At 44.7% G+C, this 25,919-nt stretch overlaps 1 protein-coding gene across 7 annotated transcripts in view; it reads left to right on the top strand.

Annotated features, from left to right (window-relative positions):
- TSNARE1 (t-SNARE domain containing 1) overlaps positions 1–25,919 on the top strand; it is a 506,791-nt gene that overhangs the window by 105,377 nt on the left and 375,495 nt on the right. For all 7 annotated transcript variants that reach the window (XM_040587253.1, XM_040587255.1, XM_040587249.1 and 4 more), the window contains one exon: positions 9,501–9,623. In XM_040587253.1, the coding sequence (XP_040443187.1) occupies positions 9,539–9,623 (85 nt within the window). In that variant the 5' untranslated portion in view covers positions 9,501–9,538. The remainder of the gene's footprint in view (positions 1–9,500; positions 9,624–25,919) is intronic.

Below are 25,919 nucleotides of genomic sequence, written 5' to 3'. Positions count from 1 at the left end.
AAATAAGGCTTTGACGAGGAAGAATGCAAAAAGAGAATTTTTCTCATTGTTTCTTAGCATATATCTAGAATAGCAGCAGCAGCTCGTTTCTGAGATAATCCACACTGTTTTCGCTTTGCATCTACTCCACGATGCCTTAAGGCTGTGGGTGTTCGCTCTGCTCTGTAGTACACTTCAGCTGGAGGAGGGTAGACAAGAGTGTGCTTCAGTTGAATAAGGTTGTTTACAGTCATAGGTGACGTTGTGCCTATCAAGTATTACCTATGTGTCTAGAAGTTTCTGGAAGCCAATTTGATTTGTACAAGGTCTGATTATAGATATAACGTCCTGGGTTGTTTGGTTTTTTTTTTTGTTGTTGTTGTTCTTGCTGTTGCCATATTTTGTACTGTGTCAACCTAGGCTAGACGGTGTGCCCCTCAGGCCATGGAGGCAGAGATTACTTCACTCTCCAAGGACCTTCCATCAGTATTAGAACTTAATTGGGAAGAAAAGTGGGAGGAAGCTTCCGTATTCCTGCATGCCCGGCCCTGCTGCGTGCAGGGTATTGCTGCTAGATTGCTCTCCTGCCAGTCATTTCTTCAGCTCCTGCACTGCTTTCCTCGCCTTGCCTGCCCAAAGCCACCCGAGAACATGACGTTAATATTACAAACATCACAAAAGATCCAGAGGAGCATAAATTACCTCAGAGGCGCAGACTGAAAAAGAAGAAAGTCATCCCCTACAGCTATTCTGATTGACCTCTGACAGTCGTGTTACGAGGCTCAGCGAGCACTCAGGGATTTGTGCAATTACATCGACTCAGTATTAAAACCATTGATTAAAAAAACAAACAAAAAGAAGTGAGCAGCAGCAGGGCTTGTTCATATATTCAGGTTCTCTGAAAAAGAGGAAAGAGGCGTTTTTCAGGTGAAAAGCATAAAGGTTTATTGAGTTTTGGTTTTAATAATTGAGAAGGATCCTGAGAAGCTAAAAAGCGGCGTATCTGTGATTCGAGTGACAGAGTTATGTCTGGGGAACAAACTGTTAGAGGGGATTTGGAAAAGCAGCATGCTTTGCACATATGCCCTTTCATCTCACAGCTTCAAAAATCTTCCATGTTAACCAAGTTAATCCTAGTACTCTGGATCTGCCTGTCCATTTTAAGGGCAGGGAGATAGAGGCAGATGTATGGAAAGCAAGGAGATGCTGAGCATTCTCTCTCCTTGTTTTTTGTGTGTACTGGCAGACAGTCTCCTAGCAAGAAATGAAAGAAGGTCAGTCTGTTTGGTTCATCTGAGGGAAGGTTAAGAGGCAACAGGGAGACCAAACAGCAAAGTTCAAGAAGTGAGAAGACACAGCTCTCCTAATGGAGTGGCTGGGGCTGATCCTTCATTAACTGGAGCCTCACAGAGAGTCTTAGGGAAAGAGGTGACCTGGTCTGAAGCAGAGGCTGTGGAGGTTGATGCGTGAAAATCATAGAATGATAGAAAGGTTTGGGTTGAAAGGGACCTTAAAAGATCATCTCATTCCAACCCCCCTGCCATGGGCAGGGACACCTGCCACCAGACCAGGTTGCTCCAAGCCCCATCCACCCTGGCCTTGAACACTTCCAGGGATGGGGCATTCACAGCTGCTCTGGGCAGCCTGTGCCAGTGTCACAGTAAAGAATTTCCTCCTTTATATCTAATCTGAATTTACCCTTTTTCAGTTTAAAGCTTTGCAAAAGCCCTTGTAAAAAAGTCCTCCTCCAGCTTTCTTGTAGGCCTCTTTAGAAAGTACTGGAAGGCTGCCATAAGGTGGCCCCAGAGCCTTCTCCAGGCTGAGCAACCCCAGCTGCCTCAGCCTGTCCTCACAGGAGAGGTGCTCCAGTCTCTGATCATCTTTGTGGCCTCCTCTGGACTTGCTCCAACAGGTCCATGTCCTTCTCACATTGGGGCTCCCAGAGCAGAATGCGGTACTGCAGGTGGGGTCTCACGAGAGCAGAATAGAGGGGGAGAATCACCTCCCTTGACCTGCTGGCCATGCTTCTTGTGGTACAGCCCAGGATACGGTTGGCTTTCTGGGCTGCAAGCACGCACTGCTGGGTCATGTTGAGCTTCTTGTCCACCAGCACCCCCAAGTCCTTCTCCTCAGGCTACTTTCAATGCATTTTCTGCCCAGCCTGTATTTGTGTTTGAAGATGATTTGTGTGAAATTATCTGCCCTTTCTTTATGAAGAAGGTCAGGCTGGCTGGATTTTATCTGGATTAAAAACATCAGAAAAGTGTATCTCTAGTTGCTCACCCAGAAATGGGAGGTGCCATCATCGCTAATCACTTCTGCAGCCCCCAGTGAAGGCACTTCTCCATCAGCAAAGTGGTGGTAGAGCTGGAAATAGAGTACAGGAGTGCTGTCCCTCTCAGCACCCCTTACATTCATGAATGGCAGGTAATTATTATCCAACCTGTCTATGATTTTAAGCTGAACAGTAAACAGAAACATTCTGCTTTGTGGTAGCGGTGCCATTCCCCAGGCAGGAGAAATCCTGGTGAGGAGCTCAGCAGCACCAACAGGCCAGTGTGAAATTCAGAGCAAGAAATTCACCTGGATTCTTGGTCTTGGCTTCAGCTGACTATTAGCCTGCCAGAAGTGCCACTGAATCCACAGCCAAGTTCCTAATGCTGTTTCCTAAGGAATCTGGAGGTCTTCCCTATGATGTGATGGACCTGTCCTGAAAAGACTGAATGCTGAGCCTGGGATGCGTGCAAATGCAAGACTGGAAATTGTTGTGAGTCTGGAAGCTTCATGTCTGCAACCACTTATGCAACAGATCACAGTGCCTGTGTGACCTCTTCCTCCCATCACATAAACAGCCGCCACCTGCGCTTGGATGATGCGGCTAGTTAGATACCAAGGAGGGATTCCAGTTTATGGATGGCTTTTTGGAGAGGTTGTGTAATCTCCATCCTTGGAGATATTTAAAATGCAACTGGACACAATCCAGGGCAAGCTGATCCTGCTTTGAGCTGGGGTGGTCAGCCTAGGTGGTCTCTTCAATGATACTGTGATGTTGAACCATATCTCCAGCATGACCCTCTGGTGTATCAGCCCCTCCTCCCAGTTTGGTGCCATCAGCAAACTTGCAGAGTATACACTCTGCTTCATCATCCAAATCATGAATGATGTTAAACAGGATTGGACCCAGTACTAACCAGTGACCAGTACTGCCTGGTCTTATCACATCTAGGTGTAAGAAGACCTTCCCCATGTCGCTTGTTCCCTGAGGTGCTCTATCCTTCTTTGTAGGCTTTCCCAATGTCTCATGTCATCTTTCCTGCTTTAGTTTAGAGCTGTTCCCTTGTCTTAGCCAACAGGAATGAAGGGAATGTTTTCCTCCCTGTCTTTTCACAGCAGCTTTGCACAGATTTGAAGGCTCAAGTTTTCCATCAATCTTCCCTTCTATAGCCAAAGCAGCCCCATTTACTCAGTCTTTCCCAGCAGGTCATGTTTTCGTGACCTGTTGTCATTCTCCAAGTTCCCTTTAGACTCTCATCAGTCCCTGGCAAAATCTTTGCTGGAGCTTGTTGCCTGCAGGTGGGGACTCTGCACTGTGGGGTCGAGCAAAAGGTTTATTTTACCTGTCTAAAGATTGTAATCCTATTTAAACATCCTGTGATGATGTCTGCCACCTTTACATGAAACTTCATTGCAGATTTCTGTTCAGCTTGCAGCCTATAGCATCCATCCATATTTCTCTGCAGTACTGGCAAGTTGTTCCCCATCCTCTGTGTATGGACTTGATTGCTGCTTCTGAATTCAGGTCCCTGCAGTTGACGCAAATTATGTAGCGTCTTTTGTCAAACATCACTTCTGGTTTGTTAGCATTGTTCTGAATGCTGAAGTTGTCAGCTAACCTCCCTGTTTGGTGGCCTGTGTGCGTTTAATGAGGCTAATCCCTGTTCCATCACACAGCTCACTGCTCAGATTACAAATGGAGAGAGCAGAGACTGGTGGGCTTGACACAGTTTCTTCTTTGGTTATGACAACAGCCCACTAGGAGTATTTTTCTGCTAATAATAATAATAATAAAAAAATTCACCTGCACCTCCAATCCATTTCTTCTGCCATGCAAGGAAACCCCTAATAGCATAAAGCTGTAGTATCTCCTGTTTCTCTGCTAACTCTATTGCCAGCTAACTTGCTGCATAAAGAGGTTGACGTTGGTTAGATGTGACATGTTGCCAGGTGCATGCTGGCTGTTACTGTTTTTTATCATCAGGTACTTTTAGTGAATTTATTCCAGTGTTTTTGCAGGAGGTGGAAATGAGCTGATGGGTTGCAATTCTTCTTATTCTTCCTTTCTCCACCCATTTAGTAAATACACACAGTAAGGATCTTCCAGTTTGCCAATGGGGCCGTGAATGGTTCTCAAGCTGCTTCAGGTGTCATAGGAAGAAAATCAGAGTCCCAGAACCAGAGGTAGGAAAGGACCTCTGGAGATCATCTTGTCAAACCCCTCTCTTCAGAGCAGGGTCACCTAGAGCAGGTTGCTCAGGCCTGTGTTCACTCAGGACTTGACTGTCACCAAGGATGAGGACTGTATAACCTCTCCACACAACCTGTGCTGGTGTTTCACCACCCTCACCCCAAAAACACAACCAAAAAAACCAACCAAACACCACCACCACAACAGAAAACCCCAACACCCAAACCAAAACACCACACCAAACAAAAGAAACAGATTATTTTCTTTTTTGAGTGGAATTTCCCATATTTCAGTCCATCCCCATTGTCTCTTGTCCTGTCACTGAGCACCACTGTGAAGAGTCTGGCTCCGTCACGTTTATTTCCTCCTGTCAGATGTTTATGCACATTAATTACCACCCCCCTGCCCTGAGCCTTCTCTTATCCAGGCTGAACAGTCCCGGCTCCCTCAGCATCTCCTCACATATCAGATGCTCCTGTCCCTTAATCATCTTCATGGCCCATTGCTGGATTTGCTTCAATATGTCTATGTCTGTCATCCTTTTCCATTTATTTCCAGTACGCTCATGTCTTTCTCAGTCAAACTCAACTTTAAAACCATCTGCCTTGTCTGAAGTGCTATCATGGTTTGACCCCAGCCAGCAACTAAGCACCACGCAGCTGTGTGCTCACCACCCCCCCAGCAGGATGGGAGGAAGAGAATTGGAAGGGTAGAAGTGTGTAAACTTGCGAGTTGAGATAAGAACAGTTGAAGAATCAAAATGATAATAATAGTAATAAATAATAAATTGTAATGAAAAGAAAAATAAGAAAAATAGAGAAAAATAAACATTAAGGAAGACAATTGATGCAAATGAAAACAACAACTCATCACCAAACAACTGATGCTTGGCCAGTCCTTGAGCAGCAGCCCCCCAGCCAGCCTTCCCTGTTTTTTGTTGCTGAGCATGATGCCATGTGGTCCGGAATACCCCTGGGGTCAGCTGGGGTCAGCTGTCCCGGCTGTGTCCCCTCCCAGCTCCTTGTGCCCCCCCAGCCTGCTGGCTGGTGGGTGGGGTGAGGAGCAGCAAAGCCCTTGGCTCTGTGTGAGCGCTGCTCAGCAGGAACCAGACGTCCCTGTGTTGTCAGCGCTGTTTCCAGCACAAATCCAAAACACAGCCCCATACGAGCTACTGTGGAGAAAATTTACCCTATTGCAGCCAAAACCAGCACAAGTGCTCTCTAACCTATTTCTTACACGCTGAAATTTTATCTTTCATTCCTACTACTAATAATGCTGGCCATCTGAATGTCCCTCTGAATGGAGACTGATGTGTATAGGGGAACTTTTAAATATTTTTGCCTGCCAGTATCTTTCCCGATCCAAGAAACATGAACCAACCCTTTCCTTGAGATCCTACATTCTACTATTCTATCCACTGCATGACTGACTACTACAGGATATACAAAGCAAGATGTAGCTGCATGTCATTAAAATACAAATTCATGCCTGTAGCAGGATGGATGTCCTTTTAGTCTGGCTTGGGTATGGTTTTTCCTTCATTTATATTTTAGGTGATAAGGATAAAGCTGTAGTGAAATCTTTTTTTTTTTTTTTTTCCTTTTTCTCCCCTGTATCTAGTATGTTAGGCAATGCTTGTATGTTTGTACAAACTGCCTTCACAGTAAATTGGACAAGTCTCCCTGAGGAGCAATAGACAAAAAGACTTGGGAGGACCCATGGGGATGGGGAGGAAAATGCTTTTATTGCCAATCAAATTAAATGCATTTATATCTGCTCTTAAATTTTCCTGTAAATATATTACTGTGGGCTAGGAGCGTGGTTCCGGAGCTGTTTTAATGAGAGATATTTCAATGGCTTAGGTGGATGGGGTGCGAGGTGATTGTTGCAAAAAAGATTGGTTAAATGAAAAGAAAATATTTCATTTTCAGTTCTTTCTTATTTTCTCCTTTACAGGGAGAAAAAGTTTTAAAATGGGAGCATGCTTTGAAAATGATAAATCAACACGAAACATTTGGAGTGCTCTAAAAGCCTTCCTTCTCTCCTTCTTTCACACCACTCTGTTGGGGAAAAAATAGATGCATTCACTGTTTGCCAAAGAAACACTTGCCCAGTTGTAATCAAGTCATTTTACAACGTGGTGTAGACTTTCACTCCACGTTTGTTTTATGTGGCCTTGGGGAAGTCGTGGCAGCAAATGCTTCTACTTGCTTATCTCTAAAAAGAAAGGATGAGTCAGGATCAGTCTCTGTATAAGAGGCTGTTTTCAAGCTGTTTGGTTTTCCCACTTCCCTGCTTACAGCACTCTTAATCTGTAGCCACACTGGGAGGTAAATAAAAGAAGATAACACCTTACCCCTGCCCAGAAACGTTCTTGCAACTATCTTCCATGCGCCCTTATTTTCCCAGGTAATGGGAGCTATGGGCTTACCTGAGACCTGGGGGAGGGGAGATGTGTTCCCAAGTCTACTACAGGCTTCCCAAGTGAATCTTCATCTGTTTCTTGTAGTGTTCAGGGGTTGTGATGAAGAACTTAAATCAAGACATCGTAGATTATACTTCTGTGGTGCTTGTTGTTCTACATGCTTGATGTGAGTGATTGTTGTGTTGTTGAGTGTCTTGGAAACCCTTGGTTCGTAGATGGCATCTTTTAACTTCCTCTCTTGTTTGCTTCATTTTCTGTCTCCTCAACGCGCACACAAATACACACACTCATTCCCTCTCTGGAAGCTTGGGCTACTGCAGGGTGGCTGCCGTAGGTTTGGACTGAAGGCCATTCTCCTAAAATGAAGGATTTATGGCCCAGGGGCACCTGCAGCCTCAGATGCTAATTATGGGTGTACGTGGTACACTGAGGTTGGGTAGGCAAGCTATACTCGGGATTTTCTCCGCTTTTAATGGATTTACTTCCCATCCCTTGCTCTCTCAAAGCAGTTGCACTTTCATCATCTTTTTAAGTGTCTTACCCAATTAAGGGAGGATGGTGAGTGATTTTCTTTAGTCCTAGAGTTTCCCTGTCTGGCAAATCTCAGCAGTAATTTTTTGCTTGGTTTTGAAACTTTGAAAGAAAAAAATGAGAATGAAGTACAAAATTGTCTGAGACCATTAGGCTGTTCCCAGTACAGTCCAGAACAGGGGATTTGTGGTGTTTTTCTCTCCATGGAGGACAAACCAAAGGAATAGTTGCAAGTATACCGCTGTGTCAGTGCACCCCAAAAGAGACTTCAGCCCTTTGCTGGGGCATCTGTCAATGCATACATCAGGTCACCACGCAACATGTAGCCATGTGTCAAGAAGCTCTTACAAGTTGGAGGCTGTTCCCAGCTCTTCACATGTCACAGGGATGACTGGTCCAGGCCGTGCACAGTTTGAGTGTCCAAGCCCAGGATGGAGCACTGCATCTCATGTCATCCAGCCTTATACCCCAACATCTTCTTAGTACAAGAAAGGCATGGAGCTGTTGGAGTGGGTCCAGAGGAAGGCCACAAATGGTCAGGGGGCTGGAACATCTCTCCTATGAGGAAAGGCTGAGAGAGTTGGCGTTGCTCAGCCTGGAGAAGAGAAGGGTCCAGGGTGACCTTACTGTGGCCTTTCAGTGCTGAAAGGGGACTTATAAGAAAGATGGGGGACAGGCTTTTTAGTAGGACTTATCACTATAGGGCAAGGGGTCATGGTTTTAAACTAAAAGAGATTCAGACTAGATACAAGGAGGAAATTTTTTTACGAGGAGGGTGGTGAAACAATAGACCAGGTTGCTCAGAGAGGTGGTAGATGCCCCATCCCTGGAAACATTGAGGGTCGGGTTGGACTGGGCTCTGAGCAACCTGATCTAGTTGAAGATGTCCCAGCTCATTGCAGTGGGATTGCACTAGATGGCCTTCAAAGGTCCCTTCCCACCCAAACTATTCTGTGATTCTGCCATTGCACTAAAGAGGTTGCAACATACTTGTTGGTGAGGGTGGTTTGTTGGCCCAGTTTTTTGGTTGTCCTTCAGTTAACAAATGACATTTGTAAGACAGAGCAACTCCCTACATGGAGGGCAGGTGTTACTCTTGGTCATCTCACACCAGCGTGTCCTCTCCATGGGACTCTCCTGTGCTGCTAAACTGCGGCATTACTGCATTGCTGCTTGATGAAGGGTTACCCAGTAGCCATCATGGTCGTCTACCTGTTTAGGTGGTAGACACACTTTTTTGGGGCGTTTTTTCGTAGCCTTGGCGTAAGGAGGCAGCAGACAGGGTTGGTACGGTATCATACCCCAACTGATGCAGCACCTTTATCTCTTCTTTTCTTTGCCCTCGTCATCTCCGTGCCTTAGGGTTGAACTATTTTTAACATAAAAGTCTTGGGACCTTGCTGATATGCTGGAGGCTATCTGGCCCCACGGTGCACCAACGCCTGTGGATGGGGAGGTGGGAAGGGGGAACAAGTAGTCTTCCTTTGTCAGCGCTGCATTGATTTCATTCTGCTCCCGCTACCTTGGGCCTTGCAGCATTGTGTTTTGGTTTTTTTTTTGTTGTTGTTGTGTTTGGTTTTTTTTTAAACAGCAAAGAAAAATAACTCTGGCTCCAATATTTATACTAGAGGCCCAGGAGCTTATAATATAGCAGTAAACTGTCTCTTTTGAGAGCTCATCAAGACTGCAGTATGATGGATAGACTCCTAGCCAGCTGTGTAGTGGTAATGTTCCAGAAGACAGCATTACCTTTTTTTGATCGAGTGCCTAGTTTTTGCCTACCAGCTCAGGATCTCAAAGCACCTTGTGAACAGCAAGGAATTAAAGTATTGCCGTGGCTGAAACAGATAAGTGGTTGCCCTTTATCCCTGGAGAAAATAAGGCATGGGGAGGTCAAATGATTTGTTTGCCCCCAAGATCAGCTGTAGTCCAGGAGACCTGGATTTTAGTGATTTTATTTTTCACAGGTGGGCGGCCTGAAGTATGGAGATAGTCCTAAATTTTTTCCTTCCCCTTTTTTTTCTTTCTCCTTTTTTCTTAGAATACTGGGCTTTAACTGACTTTTAACGGTGTTTTATTGGTCTTTTTCTGTTTTCTTAGCTTTGAAGTATAATCCTGCATCCATTGCTATCTAGAAAATGTCTTATGGATCCATTGATGGGAGTGGATTTGGGAGCAGGAATCCATTTGGAGGCCCTTCAAGACAAGGCTATCAACCTCTCGGTAAAGTATTGATCCCTTGCTGTAATTTATTCTGCTTGACTCGCTGAGGACTAAAGTTTTACTTGCCTATGTTCAGTGTGGCTGATGTATAAACATCACATCTTCCTAGAGGTCATTTCTGAAAACCAAGCTTTCACTGGGTTCAGTTTGTATGATGAGGCACCATATCTTACCATGCTTAGGACCTGAGGCCACAACATGGAACAGCAGCACTGATGAGGATTTTGGAGGTATCTGGGGGGAAATACAAGAAGAAAAGTAGCACATTTTCTAGACCTGGTCATGACCCCCGTCATCTACCCAGCACTCTTGCAAGAAGTTTGTCTGAATGGTTGCTCTACGGTGGGCTGCAGGCACACAGATGATGGGAGTAGATGGGAAGATGTGCAAAGGGCAGTGGGCTGTGCTCCCACAGAGGGTAACTTAAATGCTGTGGAGGCTGCTTGAATCTGGGAAGTGTGCTCAGATGTGGCAACAGGGTCAAAAACTTGTTCAGGACATGCTGAAGCTATAAACAGCGTCTTGCAAATGACTGTGGATTCTATTTTTGTGGTACGTTTTTAAGTAAAGACCAGATGTGTTTTCCTTACCTGTAGCCCTCTTGCCCCAAAGGCCTCTAGAAATGCTGAAGCAGCATAAGAAAAGCATTCAGGTGTCCACCTGTGTATCTGAAATGGTCTCAAATGTCCAAGTCAAAGCCGCGCTTCATAGAAGCAAATTCATAATGTAACTCTCATAATGTGGAGTGTAGCTATCATTATAACCTCCTGCTTTAGCGGGTTGAAGACGTTGACTCTACCATGTCCCCTTCTTGAGACAGGCAAGTTGTAGGAGGCATCCTTTGGCAGAAGGACACTGGGTAGCGCAACACTTGTCCCTGTTGACGTGGGGCTGGCTCGTGCATGGAGGTGGAAGGTAGGTGTCATCCTGCCCACTTCTGAGCTGCTGTTTGAGAGGCCAGCCCATGTGGGCATGGGTAGATAAGATCATATCTCCAGCTGGCCAGATGTGCGCCAGATCCCAATCCATATGGGCAACTGCTGTAGGGCCAGATCTGGGTTAATCTAGTGTGGCTTTTAGTGAGCCTTGTTAGCTGGAGTATTATTTTTGCATTTAATTTTGCACTTGGGTCTGGCTTGTGCTGCAGGGTGAGGCTGCAGTGGCTGCAGTGTAGGCAGGAGTGGGAGTTCAGACCTCTGCAGAAGCATCAGGAGAGGGGATCTTGTAGCGTTGTGACAAAGGGCTGTGTTAGCACTTTGCACAAGGGAACACCACCACTGCTCTCTTCAGTTGCCTTTTGACTGGGCTGTTCATTAATGCAGCCTAACTTGGTTTTCAGGTTTTGAGGCTTGCAAAAGTTCTTCAGGAAACATTGTTTTGCAAATAGGTATTCCCCCTGGATGGAAATAGAAAAAAAGACATAGAGGTTTCTTTTGCTTTTCTGGTTTTTTATGAGTTTGGGTTGAATTGTGATTATTTTTTTTCTTTGAAGATGGAGAAGGTATTGAATTAAGCACGAGTTGTCTGTTCAGTTGTAAATAGTGATTTTTAGGCTATTCTACAAGGCAAAATTAAAGGCATAAAAGCAAGAAAGAATGGGATACTTGGGCACAATGAAAGAACCGTATGAAAAGAGAATTGAAATGTGGACTAGGCAAATGATGAATCTCAGTGCATTGTAGGTGATGTTAAAAAAGCCTGAATACTCATTTTGCTGTATGAAAGGACCACTATTTTTAATGCAAATGCACAGAATAATTCAAGACACTTTCAATCTCTAAATATTTGAGGAGGTACCTCATTGTGCCCAGCTTGCCCATCATTTAGCAGTTACTGATGTGACGCTGAAGCCACCCTCAGTGGATTGCAAAAAGCAGCTGATGTAGAAACATTAGCTTTCTCAAGACAGCTACAGTCTGTTGGCTGCCCAGCCAAAGTCTGTTAACATGTTGGCTTACATCTTTGAGTTGAGTGCCGACATCATCTTGGGTGGCATGGTGATGGACACGTCTCTGAGGTCCTCCAGGGCTGATTTTCCCAGCAAACCAAAATCGGTTGTGGACTTGCTAAATACCAAGTTGGTTCCTTGGCTGGGCATTGCTGTGGAAAGGCTTGCAAGCGAAGGAACAATTGATTGCGTTGGCCAAGGGCAGCCTGGAGAAGCTCTTCTCCTTTCTGTGCATCTCAGAGATGTTCATCTGAACCTGTGTAGCTCCCCATGCTCCTTTACCATGGGAGTGTGAGTAAAACATGCCGCATGTCTCTTGTTGTAGTATCCCCAAATCCTGTCAGTGATTAAGTGTCGGGAGAGGGGAATGCAACACTAATTGTCTCCCTCCTGCTTCTGAAAGATGGATGACTGGCTTGTGGAGAAAATCCGCCTGCTGTATTAGATCATGGTACAGCTGGAACAAAAGAGCGTGGCCTTCCTGCTGGCATACGTATGTCTGCTCGCAGGAGGAGCAGACCTTGCTGGGCATGTGCTGCATGTGCTCCAAACCTCCTCTTCTTTTTATAGCTAATAAATAAAAAAAGACAGGTACCAGCATCCTATACAGCAAGTAGTTACTGTCCAACGGTAGTGTGTGGTCCAGTGGTAATTCAGGCACCCAATAGAAAACCCTGAGATCCTGCAACAGTAAAAGTGATGGGGATGGCACTGCTTAATAACCTTCCAGTAATAAATCAGCATGGAAGTCAGGTACAAAAACCAAACAGGTTCCCAGCCCCAGCTCGCCCAAGAAGCTGGAGGCTTGTCACAGCAAGTGATTAGACAGTGAAATGGGAAAAAAAAAAAACAACACCAACCCCCCTGGAGACTTCATTTTTGAAATCTTTATTTGCATGAAAAATGGCAAAGAAAATAGGGCTTAGGTTTTGGTTTTTTGAGGAGGTTTTGTTGTTGTTGTTTGTGTTTTGTTGTTGGTTTTTTGGTTGGGTTTTTTTTTTTTTTATAGAGGCAAGAGGGTGTCCCCTGTCCTAATACCCACCTGTCCATCTTAGCTGCATTTCTTCTGTGCTCAATCTGAATGTGTTGCCAAGGCTGGGAAAGATTAATTACTGGAAGGTGCTTTCCCTTGGCCCTGGGCCAACGTGATGATGGATGGACTTACAGCCCATCACGGGGCTAGGTGGCGGCTGCCCTTGCTGACCAGCCTAATTAGAGAGATCTGCAGGCTCCATTTTCAGCAGCTTTGGGAAGAATCCTGGAGGCAGGGTTTTTTTTGAATTTGGTTTGCCTGGGACTCCTGGGTGTCAGAGAACTCTGGTTCAGGCTCTGCTTTTATGGTGTTGCTGGATATTCAGAATTTCTTAGGGGACAATGCTCCCACACCTCCAAAGTATACTTTTTTTTTCCCCCCCCCCTATTGGAAATTGTTGGGAGGAAAGAGAGATTGCACCCAGCAAAACTCGTATGTTCTGTAGCCTTAACCAGGGACCACCCCAAAGATGTGTCATAAGTGAGACCACCAGGATTACTTGCAGTATAGCAGTTCAGGAGGTTGACTGTGTCATCCCACAGACACTGAAGAACAGCAAGGAGTGGCAAGTGGAAGAGTAAGCTTTGCAGTTGTATGACATGCCCTCCTCCAGCGGTGTCTATGTTTCATGTCCTCATTCTGCTCAAAAAAATCCATGTAAACCCAAGTGTTACCCTGTTTGTTTGTAGGAGCTTCGCTGAGCTTCAGCTGTGCATTGGTGTTGCATGGAGAAGTTGTAAATTAGGCAGTAGAAAGCTGTTATTTTTCTTTTCATTTTTTAACCTGAGAAATTAAAAAGATTGAAATTACTTCAGAAGGGGGTTTTGTTTTTTTTCCAGTAGTGTGACTTGTCTAAAATAAACAGAGACCAGACGCTGTGCAGTAGTAGGAATTAAACCCTGAATTCTCACCATTTTGATGTGTGCAACATGCACCCTCTACCATGTTCAACCTATCTTCCCCAAACCATCTTGTGGAGAAAGGGAACAAAACGTGCTGCACACAGGGAAGCATACAGGTCAAGGAATTCAAATATCTTGAATTAAAATACTGCAAGCCAGGAAATTTTTAACATTGGTTTTATTAACTTTACTGTGCCCTGGACATTAAATGCCAGATTTGAACAGGTGAGGATAATTTCATATTCCAGAGGTGCAGTGTTTCTAGGTGTGCTCAAGGGACCATTGGATCAGTGCTTAATTTTAGTGTGACTTCGTCTAGAACATTTTTCCTTCGGTTGCTCATGAAGATACTGTATGGGACACTGGCCAGAGTTGTACTCAAGATATATTGCACATGTGTCTTTCTCCTTGTCTGCTAGGTTGGTTATCTTGTCACAGAATGAAATTAGATTGGTCCATGTAAGTTGTTCTTGGCAGTATTCACTGGGTATGTGTCACCTAATTATCATTTTGATACTTAGCAATTGTTAAATTATTTGTTCTAACGTTTTTCCAGGAATTGGGTCTGTCATTTTCTTTGCCCTTCCCTCTCTCCCACCCACCTGCCTCTGGAGTGGAAAGACACATGTGAGTGCTGGCAGTGCTGTCTCTGTCCTGTCTTAGCGGTTGGACCCATCCTTCTGTCCTCTCCAATCCTTTTTTCTCTTTTCCTAGCAGCTTTGGAAAGTGATTTGTCCTCAAAAAACCCATCATGGGCTTCATTGTTGCCTTCAGGTTGGCAAAGCCACAGAGCTTATGTGCTGCATGGGAGGAGACGTTCACAGTGGTCGTGACCCCTTTGGAGGGGTGGGGATGGCAGGAGCTCTGCTGGAAACCCAGGTCCAGTGGCTAAAGCCACGGTAGATGTTTTGTAGACAAAACTCACTCAAACGCTCACGTGTGAACCGGTGCTGTGGCCTGACCACCACGTGGTCTGATGGCAAACTGTGGGAAGGGATCTACGGCCAGCTTTGCATCTTGATACTACGAAGTGCTGAAACACACAAGAAACTCTTAAGTACACAAAGAGTCCCCGTGAGGTGAATTAACATTAAGCAGGTGGTTAATCCTTTGACTATATTAGGACCTGAATACTTTTTTTTTTTTGCATTAACTTCTTAAATTACTTCCAGTACTTGCAATGCTTTGTTAAAGGGGCACTGAAACCCTTGGTCATTGCAGCGTATGCCTTTGTCCAAAGGGTTTGGAAGGTGGTCTAGTCTAGGTCTGGTTGTGGCAGCTGTTCCCTACTGGAGCAATGAGGGACCCAACCATGCACTTAAATGTTAGAAAGAGTCAGAAGCAGTGAAAGAAAGGAAGAACAAAATCTTTGAATCTTTTAGGGAGATTCAAAGCTATTATGCAATATTAGGGGGGTTTCATTCAAAAGTTGTAACCTTTAAAACTGAAGTATTAGACCGTGTCTTGGTCACGTTCAGTAATACAGCTGAAGCGTGCTCTTGGAACAGAGTCCCATCAAGTGCAGAATGGAAGGAAGGACTTGAAATGCGCCTTTTTATCTCCCCAGGAGTTGATGGGTTCACAAATACTGTTCCAAGGTTACCACCTGGACTCTAAAGAGGGTGGTCTAGCTTCTATTGGATACAGCACTAAACGATAAAATGGCTTTTCAAATGGCGTGTAAAAGCTTCTGAGAGTCTTAGTGATTGACTTTTACTTCTAAGTCTTGGGTCCTGTCCTATTTTCTTCAATTTATGGGGATACAGAAGTAGAGGACTCGGGTTGTCTTAAGTAAGTCACTGATTTCCCTGAAATGAAGTGCATGTCAAAGCCCAGATGCGAACAATAAAAAAAAATAATCGTAATAAGATGATCTCGCCCACTAGACAACCTCACAAAACTTTTTTTGTGGCATTTACTGAGGAATTGTTTCATATTGTTTCTTTGCTGTTGTGTAAGACTTCCAAACATTATAAATTTATTTTCTTAGTCCAGTTTCACTAACTTTAGAGGATATTCTCTGGTTTACATCCAGTTCTTAGAGATTTTAGCAGTGATTTAATGAATTAATAAGTCTAAACATAAGAAAACATGAAAAAATAATGAACAACATGTTTTATAGTAAAAGGAATTGCCAGGAGAATTAACTTTAATACATGAATTAACTTTGAAAATGTTTGTTTTGAAAACCTCTGCCCCATCCCTTCTGGCACTTCTAACATGATAATAAACGTTTCGCTGTAGTCTCAGTATTTCAGGGAAGTTGAGTCGTTAGGCATTTATTTATACAACTAGCAAAACCAGAAGACACCATTCGAAGAAATGTTGTAATGAAATGCGTGAGCGTGAGTTGACAACCTCATAGCATTTATTTATTTTTTTTAAACACAACAAAAAACAACAACAAAACAACTAAAACTAAACAAACAAACGAAAAGCCTCTTGGGTAAAGATATATTCTCTACCAAGTTATTTGTTAGTCTTGGTCATTCAAAGCCATTTTACTGTAAACGTGGAAAAATCATGCTGGTGGTCCCAATGTTTAACAGAGAAGCAGAAAGCAAAGAGCTGGCCTGTCCTTAGGCATTGTTCAGCTGGAAATGCATTTAAAGAGCTCATTGTCTCAAAATAGTTTGCTGCATTTACCACTCAATTACAGTCAAATTGGAAGTAGTTTAAGAAGATCATCTCCCGCCTGTCTGCTGCTTGTATGGGTAGAGGTATCTTGATAGGGAATGCAGAGCAGCAGGAATGTGGTGCTGGTTCCTTTAGTTTCCCTGTGAGTGCCTAGCGGTGAACCCCAGACCTGAGGCTGTCCTCCTGGCATGTCTTTACAGGTAGATGCATTTCCCTAAAGGAGGGGAGAGTGTCCTGTTCTTAAATTTCAGCTCCTGAAATTAATACAGCTCAATGCTTTGTGCTTCTGGCTGCTCCTGCAGTTGGCTGAACTCTGGCAGAGCCAGGAAGGAAAAGCTATTCCTTGTCTCAGGTGCAGAGCAAGGAAAAGTTAAGTTTTATTGAAAAAAATAAAACTCAGCTATTGCCTCACACAAAGTTTGTGTTAGTTCTTGTTATTCAGACCTAGACAAGACATCAGCGCTCCCAGGATTTCTTTAATACTGTCGGTTCCATCCAATTCTTCTTTGCCAGCTTTCTCAGTTGTTCAAGAGCACTTTTCTAGTTAGGAGGGCAGAGGGGTCTTTTCTTTGGAGCCCTTGTCCAACAAGCCTTGAGTGAGTGCTTGGCTGTATTATGAAATTCTGCGAGTGCTGCAAGGCTTCCTGGAAGTTTTCTATATCCCTGGTCTTGTACCCTGTGCTTTGTATCCGGTTCTTTGCATCTTGGCAGTATCAGATGCTTGGATCAAGAGCCTTTTTTAATAAACTCTGCCTACAAATAAATCTACCTGAAGCAAGACATAGTTGACACTGAGCGGTAGGGTTACTCTGTAACCTGCTACGAACATCTGTCCGTGCTTGCTGCATGGGGATCCATGGGAAGTAGGCTGAGATTGGAGCTCCTCTTCGGCAGCTGTTTGCTTTTCCATCAGAGCTGGCTCACCATGCATGTCCCAATGCTCACCTATGCTTTGCTGTGCCGTACAGATGTGCTAGCAGGGAGCTTACAGTCTGAAATCAGTGGCAGGGCAGCGCAGAGCTTATTCCCAGGTTTGCTCTCAGTGTGCCATGTCCAGGGCTGCCAGGGCAGTGTCTGCGTCCCAGTTGGGTTCATCCAGTTGGCTCCCCAGGGACAAAGCAGAATCAGGCTCCAGACAGGCTAAATGCTCCAGCCAGGGTTTTTTCTGAGGTTATGCAACTCCTTTGTACAATGTTAAGGAACACACACACACCCCCACACCCACAAATTTCACTGGAAAACATCTCCAGGAGGAGGCTGTCATTGCTAGCACAGGTTTATCCACTCCACGTTGTACTCCCTTTATCAGGTGTTGGCAGTTTTTATTGCCCTTGCAGCTTGCTAAAAGGCCTCTTTCTTTCTTTTTTTTGTTGCTATTTAGGTTCCGGGGTTTTTTGGGGGTTTTTTTACGTGCATATCGGGAAACCAAGTCAGTTTGAAATTAAATTTGACTTGCTCTGTCCTAGGTGGGATTGCAAGGATGTTAATGTGCAGTGAGTGATCAAGTGCATGCTCTGTCTCCTCTGCTGTTGCTGTAGTAGCCCCAGTAAATTTGGGAACAGACATTATTGATTGTTGAAGGAGAGCTAGAACAGTATTTAGTGTGACTTTACGCTGGCCCAAGAATTCCCCTGTTATGAGTTGGGCATTAGCACAACTCTGGTTTTTAGCAGGGGTGATGCTGTGCTGCAACTTTTGGCTGCAAAGCAAAATTTATATTAACTGTATTGCTTTGAGGATTCTTTCTTTGTTGTTGTTGTTGCAGAACTTCTTCTTGGAGTTTTGGCTGTAAGACTGAGCAAATCCAAAGAATCTGAAACCCAGGGTGAAGTTTATGAAGGGAAAACTTAACTTGTGCTGCCTGTGCTGTTGTGATAGGAAAAGTGGGTGCTGCAGGGCACACTGGGTGAGATGCAGCTCTGTGTAATTGAGAGGTTGGAGCGTATGCACATCCAATGTTATAGGCAAAAAATAGATATATATGTATATAAAAATTAGCAAAACCTCTGTGCATGAATGCAGCTTGAAGCCTAGCAAGTCATTAACCTTTTGGAGAGCACATACGCATCCAGGCCCTGCTCCGGCACTCCTGATCCCACCTCTAGATCTCTGAGCCTTCAGGAGGTGGGAGGTTTCTCCTCCTTTGCTTGCATGACCCTGGAAAACCCCACAGCATCTCTTGGGAATATCTGGCTGAATCACCTGCTCCTCTTAAAGAAAAAAAAAAAAAGGTTACATACTTCTTTGTCTATAAGAGAGAGCTAAGGTATGCATTTTTAAATGGATTGTTTTGGTTTAACCCCAGCTGGCAACTAAGCTCCTCACAGCTGCTCACTCGCTCCCTCCCAGTGGGATGGGGGAGAGAATCAGGAAGGTAAAAGTGAAAAAACTCCTGGGTTCACATAAAGACAGTTTCACAGGTAAAGTAAAAGCCACATGTGCAAGCAAAGCAGAGCAAGGAATTCATTCACCATGAGCACCATGGGGAGGCAGGTGCTCAGCCACCCCCGGGCAGCCCGGCTCCATCACCGTAAAGGTGACTTGGGAAGACAAACGCCATCACTCCAAACATACCCGCCCCCCCCCCCCCCCCCCCCCCCGCCCCTTTCCTCCTTCTTCCCCCTTCTTCCCCCATGTGCTGCATGATGCCATGTGGTCCGGAATACCCCTGGGGTCAGCTGGGGTCAGCTGTCCCGGCTGTGTCCCCTCCCAGCTCCTTGTGCCCCCCCAGCCTGCTGGCTGGTGGGTGGGGTGAGGAGCAGCAAAGCCCTTGGCTCTGTGTGAGCGCTGCTCAGCAGGAACCAGACATCCCTGTGTTGTCAGCACTGTTTCCAGCACAAATCCAAACCACAGCCACATACGAGCTACTGTGGAGAAAATTTACCCTATTGCAGCCAAAACCAGCACATAGATAAACACAAATTTGTTTTAAACCTAGGTGGTACCTAATAGCCAATCTATTGCAAAATTTCTTGTTCTGGGAGTAATTCCAGCTGGGATTAATATGCTTGACACATCTATCGCTTTTTCTTTCCTGAAAGCACATCAAAAATACTGAGTCTGGGAGCTGCAGACCACTGGTTTTCAATACTGAAAGAGGAACAATTTTTTTTTTTTTTTTTTTTATACATGAGTAGAGAATTCTTTTGAATTTTAAGGTTCTGGACTTGCAAGTTGTAAAGTTCCAAGTCTTTGTCACCTCTGCTAATAGTTTGTAGTGAGGTCTTGAGCACATCTATTAACTAACTTCCCTGTTTTCTTGTTTCCTTCCCCTCCTGCTGTCGAGTATTACCTAATGAATTAAAAATTCTGAAGGAGGCAGAATATGTCTTAATCAATTAGAGGAACAGAATTTAGCATCCTTTGTGTATGTGTGCTTTTTCCTTTCTCTCTTTGAAGAATCAAGTGGAGTTTTGTATTTGCTTATGGAGATTTATGTAGACACTGAAATACCGTAGTTGTGGATTTCTGTTCTGCCACCTAACTACAGTGATGTATTTATTTGCAAAACATATACAAACTCACTTCTGTACATTTTGGAGGAGTAGACACAGCTGACCCAAATATGTATGATACAAATGGAATTCAAGTTGAGTAGAAAAAAAGGAATAAAACTTTCATCTGTACTGTCAATCCAGAAATATCACTGCTAACTGTCTTCTTCCAAGATGATGTTTGCTTGGAGCCAGACACTGGCAGCTAGAAGTGGGCAGGGATTAAAGATCAACAGTGGGGAAGGACTTGCAAGATGTAAGCAGGTAGATTGGGGATTAGGGCGAATTAGTGTGGATGGAAAGCATTTAAGAGCAAGGAAAGATTTGAAATTGGATGTTAGGATGTACGTGTTCCAGATCTTCCCAGAATTTCTCTCTGAGATTTGGATATTAATGGCTGGGATTCATAAGCACCTTTATTGTCTGGTGAAGTGGCTGAAGGTAGTGACAGTCCTACATGTGGTTGGGGGTTTATGCGTGGAAGAAGTGGTTTGCATAGATTTTGAGGCGTGCAAGTGATTGTGTAGGTGTTTCTAAAACCAATTTTCCATCGCTTCCTGATCCCAAGCTGGAAAAGACAGGGTAAAGAAGGAGGAATAAATCAAGGCCCTGCTGATTTATACATCAAGGACCAAATGCAATGAGCTTAGCCAGGAGTAGACTGCAAAGTTGGCCACACTTGACATCTCCCCTCCTGCTCACGCCTCACGCTGCTGAACCATGGCATGGCAGTGGGAAAAACAAGTGGAAAGTTCACAGTCTCTTGCCCCTGCAGCAGCTGGAGAATGGCTTTGCCCTGTCCTGTCCCTGTCGTGTTTCATCCCCTGCAGAAAATGAGTCTTATCCTTATTTGATGGATGAAGGATTTGGATTGTGGAAGGATTCCTGCTCACAAACCATACCCGTTGCCTGCTGTGTTTCCCTTGGAGATTATATCCTAAGGTTTGAAGCTGGCACGGTTTTCCTGGAAAAGGCTTTCTCCTCCCCATTTCTGACCTGCAGTGTTTTCCTTAGTCAGACTCCCTTTGCTCTTACATCTTGGTTATTCCCTTGAAAAGGTGATAGCCACTGCATTTCTTGGCTTGCAATTCGCAGGACTTGCTCTCGTCTAGCGCTGTCCATCCTTTGAGCTGAGTTGTTTCTGTCCTGGGCTCAACCTTCAGCTTTGCTACTGGGATTTTTGAACATCTGTACAGTAGAAACCCAACAAGGTATAAATTTGCTTTTAAATTTTAAAGGAGGCAGTTGAATAAAGCAAAACTTGGCAGTGGACAGTTATGTAGGTTTTCTTTCTCTTCTTTTAGCAGAACTGGTTAGCAGCTATCTTTTATGGATCTACCTTTGTCTTCTGCATGGATGGTTTCTTAGTCTGGAGAAGCACTTGAAGAAAGCCTCATTTCTTCTGTCCTGTAGCTGTGGGAATTCGGTACGTGTTGTCATCATGGGCACTTCGACTTGTCTGCAACTTCCCTTGGCTGAGCTGGAAATGAAGCAGCTGGAGAGGGAAGTAAGGCAGGTTTTGCCCTTCAGGGTACTACTTCTCCGTACATGGATGTCAGGGCTGGAGAAACCAGTCCTGAAGACTTGTAGACAGTCTTGATGAAACATGGATCGTGCTGTTAGTAATGACTCTTCAAGCTGTGAAGAGCGGGACACATCTCTCACAACCTTTAGCTGTGACATCCCAAGCAGTGCATGCATTTTATTCTGTGGTTTCCATGCCTTTCTGCAATGCACATGCTTTCTTGCTCCAAAAACTCATTTTTTTAAGAGAAGGTCAGGGTCAAAGACTAACACTTCTGTTGTGTCAAGACTATTTGCTGTTGTCATCCGTCCTAGTCCACAGAGACACAGGGGATGGAAAGAATAGCTCGCCCCTGGTGACACTGGGGAATGTCCCAGTTCTTCCAAATCACAGAGCAGCTTCCTTGGGCTAATGTGCTATTTTTAGTTTTAATTGGTCTTAGTCTATCTGAAAAATTTCATCGTTTTGCCCCTGCCACAGACCTACATGTCCAGCAGCCAGGCATGCTGCCATCTTGCCAGATGGCCGGCGGGGCAGTGACCAGCACAACTGTGTCACATCTCTGCTTGGCAGCACATGTTCCCAGGTGACAGTCACCACCCGCTTTGAGCTTAAAACAGACCTAGGGATTGACAAAATTCCTGTGCCTGCTTTTATCCAGCCCCACATAGCAGTAATTTCATTGAACGTCATGGAAATTATGCCCACAACTGCTTTATAAGCAGGTGGGACTCACAGAGAAGGTCCTTGTCTTTGAAATGTGCTGGGAGAGCAGGAGGTTGGCTTTGGGGTGTACTCTTATCCAGACCCCAGGCTGGTTTCATGCAGCATCTTTAGATGAACCATGTCGAAACATGTTGTTGGGATGTCTGTGTTTCTTTACCTTTCTCTGGCTGCTGAGGGCCAGAACAGGATGATGATACTTTATTTTCTTTCCATGTGAATGTATCCTAACTACATGAAAGATGTTTTAATTCCTTCTAAACACAGTATTTTTAATGGGAATTAAGCCTGCAGCACACTGAAGTGGTAGGCAGGTGATAATTCTTGGGAAGTACAGTACCAGGATTAAAATATTCAGAGTGGGCTTTGTTTCAGCCTATATCGCATTTTCAGAAATACTTTTAAGGTCAGATCTCACAGGTCTCCAGGTGCTTGATGATGCGGGTAGGGATGTGGGAGTGGATAGTCCAAGGCTGCTTTCTGCTCTGGAAGGCTTTTAAGGATCTCTTGAAATACTATCTTTCAATGAAAGGCTTGTTTATATAGCCAGTCAAACCTGAGAGCCCCTAAATCCCTTGGTGCCCAGAAATGTGCTGAAACAGGATATTTCACAGAAATATTTCAGTGTGTTTGGCCATTCCTTACTTTGAAAGCTTCACCCGGAGAGATCTGGGAGTGGGTTTTCACAGAGACAAAGATCTTCCCATGGATAGGGATATACATTCCTGTTGTGCAGACACATGCAGGGACTTTGGTTAGGTAGGGAGTTTTTATTTTTTCCCCCTCCAAAATATTTTGCTCAGGTCCTTAAGAGGCGTGTAGAAGATGACTGAAGAGCTGTCCACAGGCATGCTGCATAAAATACTATATTCCTTCTCCTTTCCTAACAGAAAAACAGAAATGGAAGCAGAGCAACATAGAGGGGCAAAGATATGTAAAGAATATTCTTAGAAGTCATAAATCCCTCTTTTGGGGCTGGGAAGAGCACATGCCATGCACTTGCATGTGAAATGGATCTGCTGAGTATGAAGTTTTGTGGAAATAAGACTAGTGGGAATCCCCTTCCCCCAAAACAGAGGTTTTGAAGGAAAAAAATCAGTCCTGGGTGCCTCAAAACTTCAGACCTACCATATTTGTCCACATGTATGGAGGCAACTGAAGTGATGGGCTGAGGAAAATGAACCTTCTGTATCATTTTCTCCCACTCATCCCCCCCCCACCTCTTTTTTATTGTTATTTTCACTTCTATAAGGTGGTATGAAGCAGAGATTTATAAAGAGGATTTGCTGTAAAGTACAGTTTGCAAAGAACTTGGGTTTATGACAAAATGCTGCAAAAAACCCTTTATTGCAATCATATAGTAGACAGTGTTTTAGATTTATTTCAGGTACTGCAAGAGTTAAGCAGGTTGGAAAGAGGAGTTGTCTGCTGCTTTTCCTGAAGTGCTTTGCCAGCCAGACAGTAGCCAGATGGCTGTGCCTTTGAACAATACATAGATAATACCAAGCCAGGATCTAATAACAATAAAACCATTAAAACTATATAGAATGTGCATACCTAGGGGGTATGGATGTGCAGCATATGTATGTGTGTGTGTAAGTATGTTTTTGAAATGTAATTTGGAGGTTTCAGTCATACTGTCATTCCATTCCTCTCCTATTACAGTCTGACTGCTAAAACAAAGTGCTGTCTATTAATATATTTTTTTAATTTTGGATCGTTAACCGAATTTCAGTTTTTTTCATGGAGATTTATTTCTTTTCTTTTTTCTTCTTCATGGGGTTTTCACACATCCTGCTTAGAAGAAACCATGCCATGTTGACATCATGGCAGGGAGAAAAAATGCATGCTTATGTGCAATATTAATAAAACAGTCACTGTTGCAAACAAGAGTTTCCTTTTGGGAGATTGAACTTCCTGGAGATCAGAGAGTTTGGACCACGTTGGATTTGGAGGATGCCTGGCATCCCCCCTTAACAAGATGAGGGTTTTTAATTGAGTTGTTAGCGTGTCTTATCCCAGTGCTTCTTTTCCCCTCCATACCCTCAGGTTTGATGTGGTAAGAATCCAGCTTTGCTTTATTTTATTTTATTGGGTTTTATTTTGATGATGTCTAATTGGGCTGCTTGTCTTGGTGCTGCTCTCCAACTCTTTTGTTTCTGGTTGAGCATCCTGAGCTTTTTGGTTTATCTCTGTTTTGTTATGGCCATGTTTTACTTCTTCCAGGCATGTGCAAGACCTCCTCAAAGCTAAGGCAAGAGGGAGGAGGAGCAGGCCAGCATTTCAGCATCATGCTAGATGGTGGCAGTGCATGTCTGCAATAGAAAGCTTTATAATAAAGCAGTCCTTGTAGCATCTCTCTGCCTTGGCCTTTGCAGGAGGGTGACTGTGAGTCAGGCAGAAGGAATTCCCTGCCAGTGGCTGAGGGATTTTGCTGCCATAGCCCACTGTGAATTCTTGTTGGCTGAAAACAAAAGCCAGCCTGCTCTGGGGAGAAATAAAAATCCCACCCTGCTCTGTATCCATTGGTTTAGACACAGCATGGTCTCCCCACCCCACCCCCCCCCCCCCCCCACCCCCAGCTCCAACATTTTTATTTTCCCCCCTCGGTTGTTTCTTCCTCCTTCTTTCAGCCTCTTTCTCCTCACATGCCTCTGCTGCTTTTCTTGGCCAGTTTTCCCAAAGCGAAGGTAATGACATTGTTTTACAGTGCTGTATAAATACTTTCCTTAGTTTGGCATGAGTATATTTATGTCGGCATCCCTGTCGGTGCAGACTGCAGAACGGCTTCGTGCTCAAGCCCAGCCATTAATCTGAGCTCACCTGGAGCGGGCTCCGGCTCTGAGCTGCATCTCCATAGGAAGGGTGGGTGGTGCAGTCCTCAACCACCAACACAAACCCTTCCCTGCACTCGTGTTGGTTTTAGAAAGTCCATTCCATCTTCTCATCTAAGATGGAGACCATTACTTGTCAACTTAGATGGATTGTCCCGCGTTAACTATGTGTGGGAATATGTTGTTGTCATCCCTTGAAGCCCTTGCAAAAGATGCCTGGTGTGGTGGACTTGTGACTGAGCTGCAGTTTTAGCATGGTAAATAGGTTTTTTTCTTTGTCTGGCTGCTGAAGGACATGGGCATTGTTGTCCTGTAGAGAGAGTCCTCTTGCCCAAGGTTGTCATAACTATTTCTCATGAAACTGTAGAAACCCTAAAGATGGTATTTACCGGCTAGTTTGCTGACTTGTGTTTTCAAGTGTATGACCGTGGCTCACTGGATTACCTTCAGTCAGTCAAGCATAGAATTGAAGAATCATTTCCACTGGAAAAGACCTTTACAATCATCAAGTCCAACTACTTAACCCAGCACTGCCAAGCCCACCACTAAACCATGCCTCTAAGTGCCACATCTACACATCTTTTAAATATCTCCAGGGATGGTGACTCCACCACTTCCCTGGCCAGCCTGGTCCAATGCTTGACAAGCCTTTCTCTGAAGAAATTTTTCCTGGTGTCCAATCTAAAACTCCCCTGGTGCAACTTGAAGACATTTCCTGTTGTCCTACTGCTTATTACTTGGGAGAAAAGACAGACAGCTCACCTCACTACAGCCCCTCTCAGGCAGTTGTAGGGAGCCACAAGGTCTCCCCTGAGCCTCCTTTTCTCCAGGGTAAACAACCCCAGGTCCCTCAGCCGCTCCCCATAAGACTTGTGCCCCAGACCCTTCCCCAGCTCCGTTGCCCGTCTCTGGACACGCTCCAGCACCTCAGTGTCTTTCTTGTAGTGAGGGGCCCAAACTGAACACAGGGTTCGAGGTGCAGCCTCACCAGTGCTGAGCACAGGGGGACGATCACTGCCCTGGTCCTGCTGGCCACACTGTTTCTGATACCAGCCAGGGTGCTGTTGGCCTTCTTGGCCGCCTGGGCACACTGCTGGATCATGTTCAACTGGCTGTTGACCAGCACACACAAGTCCTTTCCCACCAGGCAGCTTTCCAGCTGCTCTGCCCCCAGCCTGTAGCGCTGCGTGGGGTTGGTGT

This window comes from Falco naumanni, chromosome 3 (genome assembly GCF_017639655.2).
Source record: "Falco naumanni isolate bFalNau1 chromosome 3, bFalNau1.pat, whole genome shotgun sequence".
NCBI classification, from domain to species: domain Eukaryota; kingdom Metazoa; phylum Chordata; class Aves; order Falconiformes; family Falconidae; genus Falco; species Falco naumanni.
This window is presented reverse-complemented; position numbering and strand designations above follow the sequence as displayed.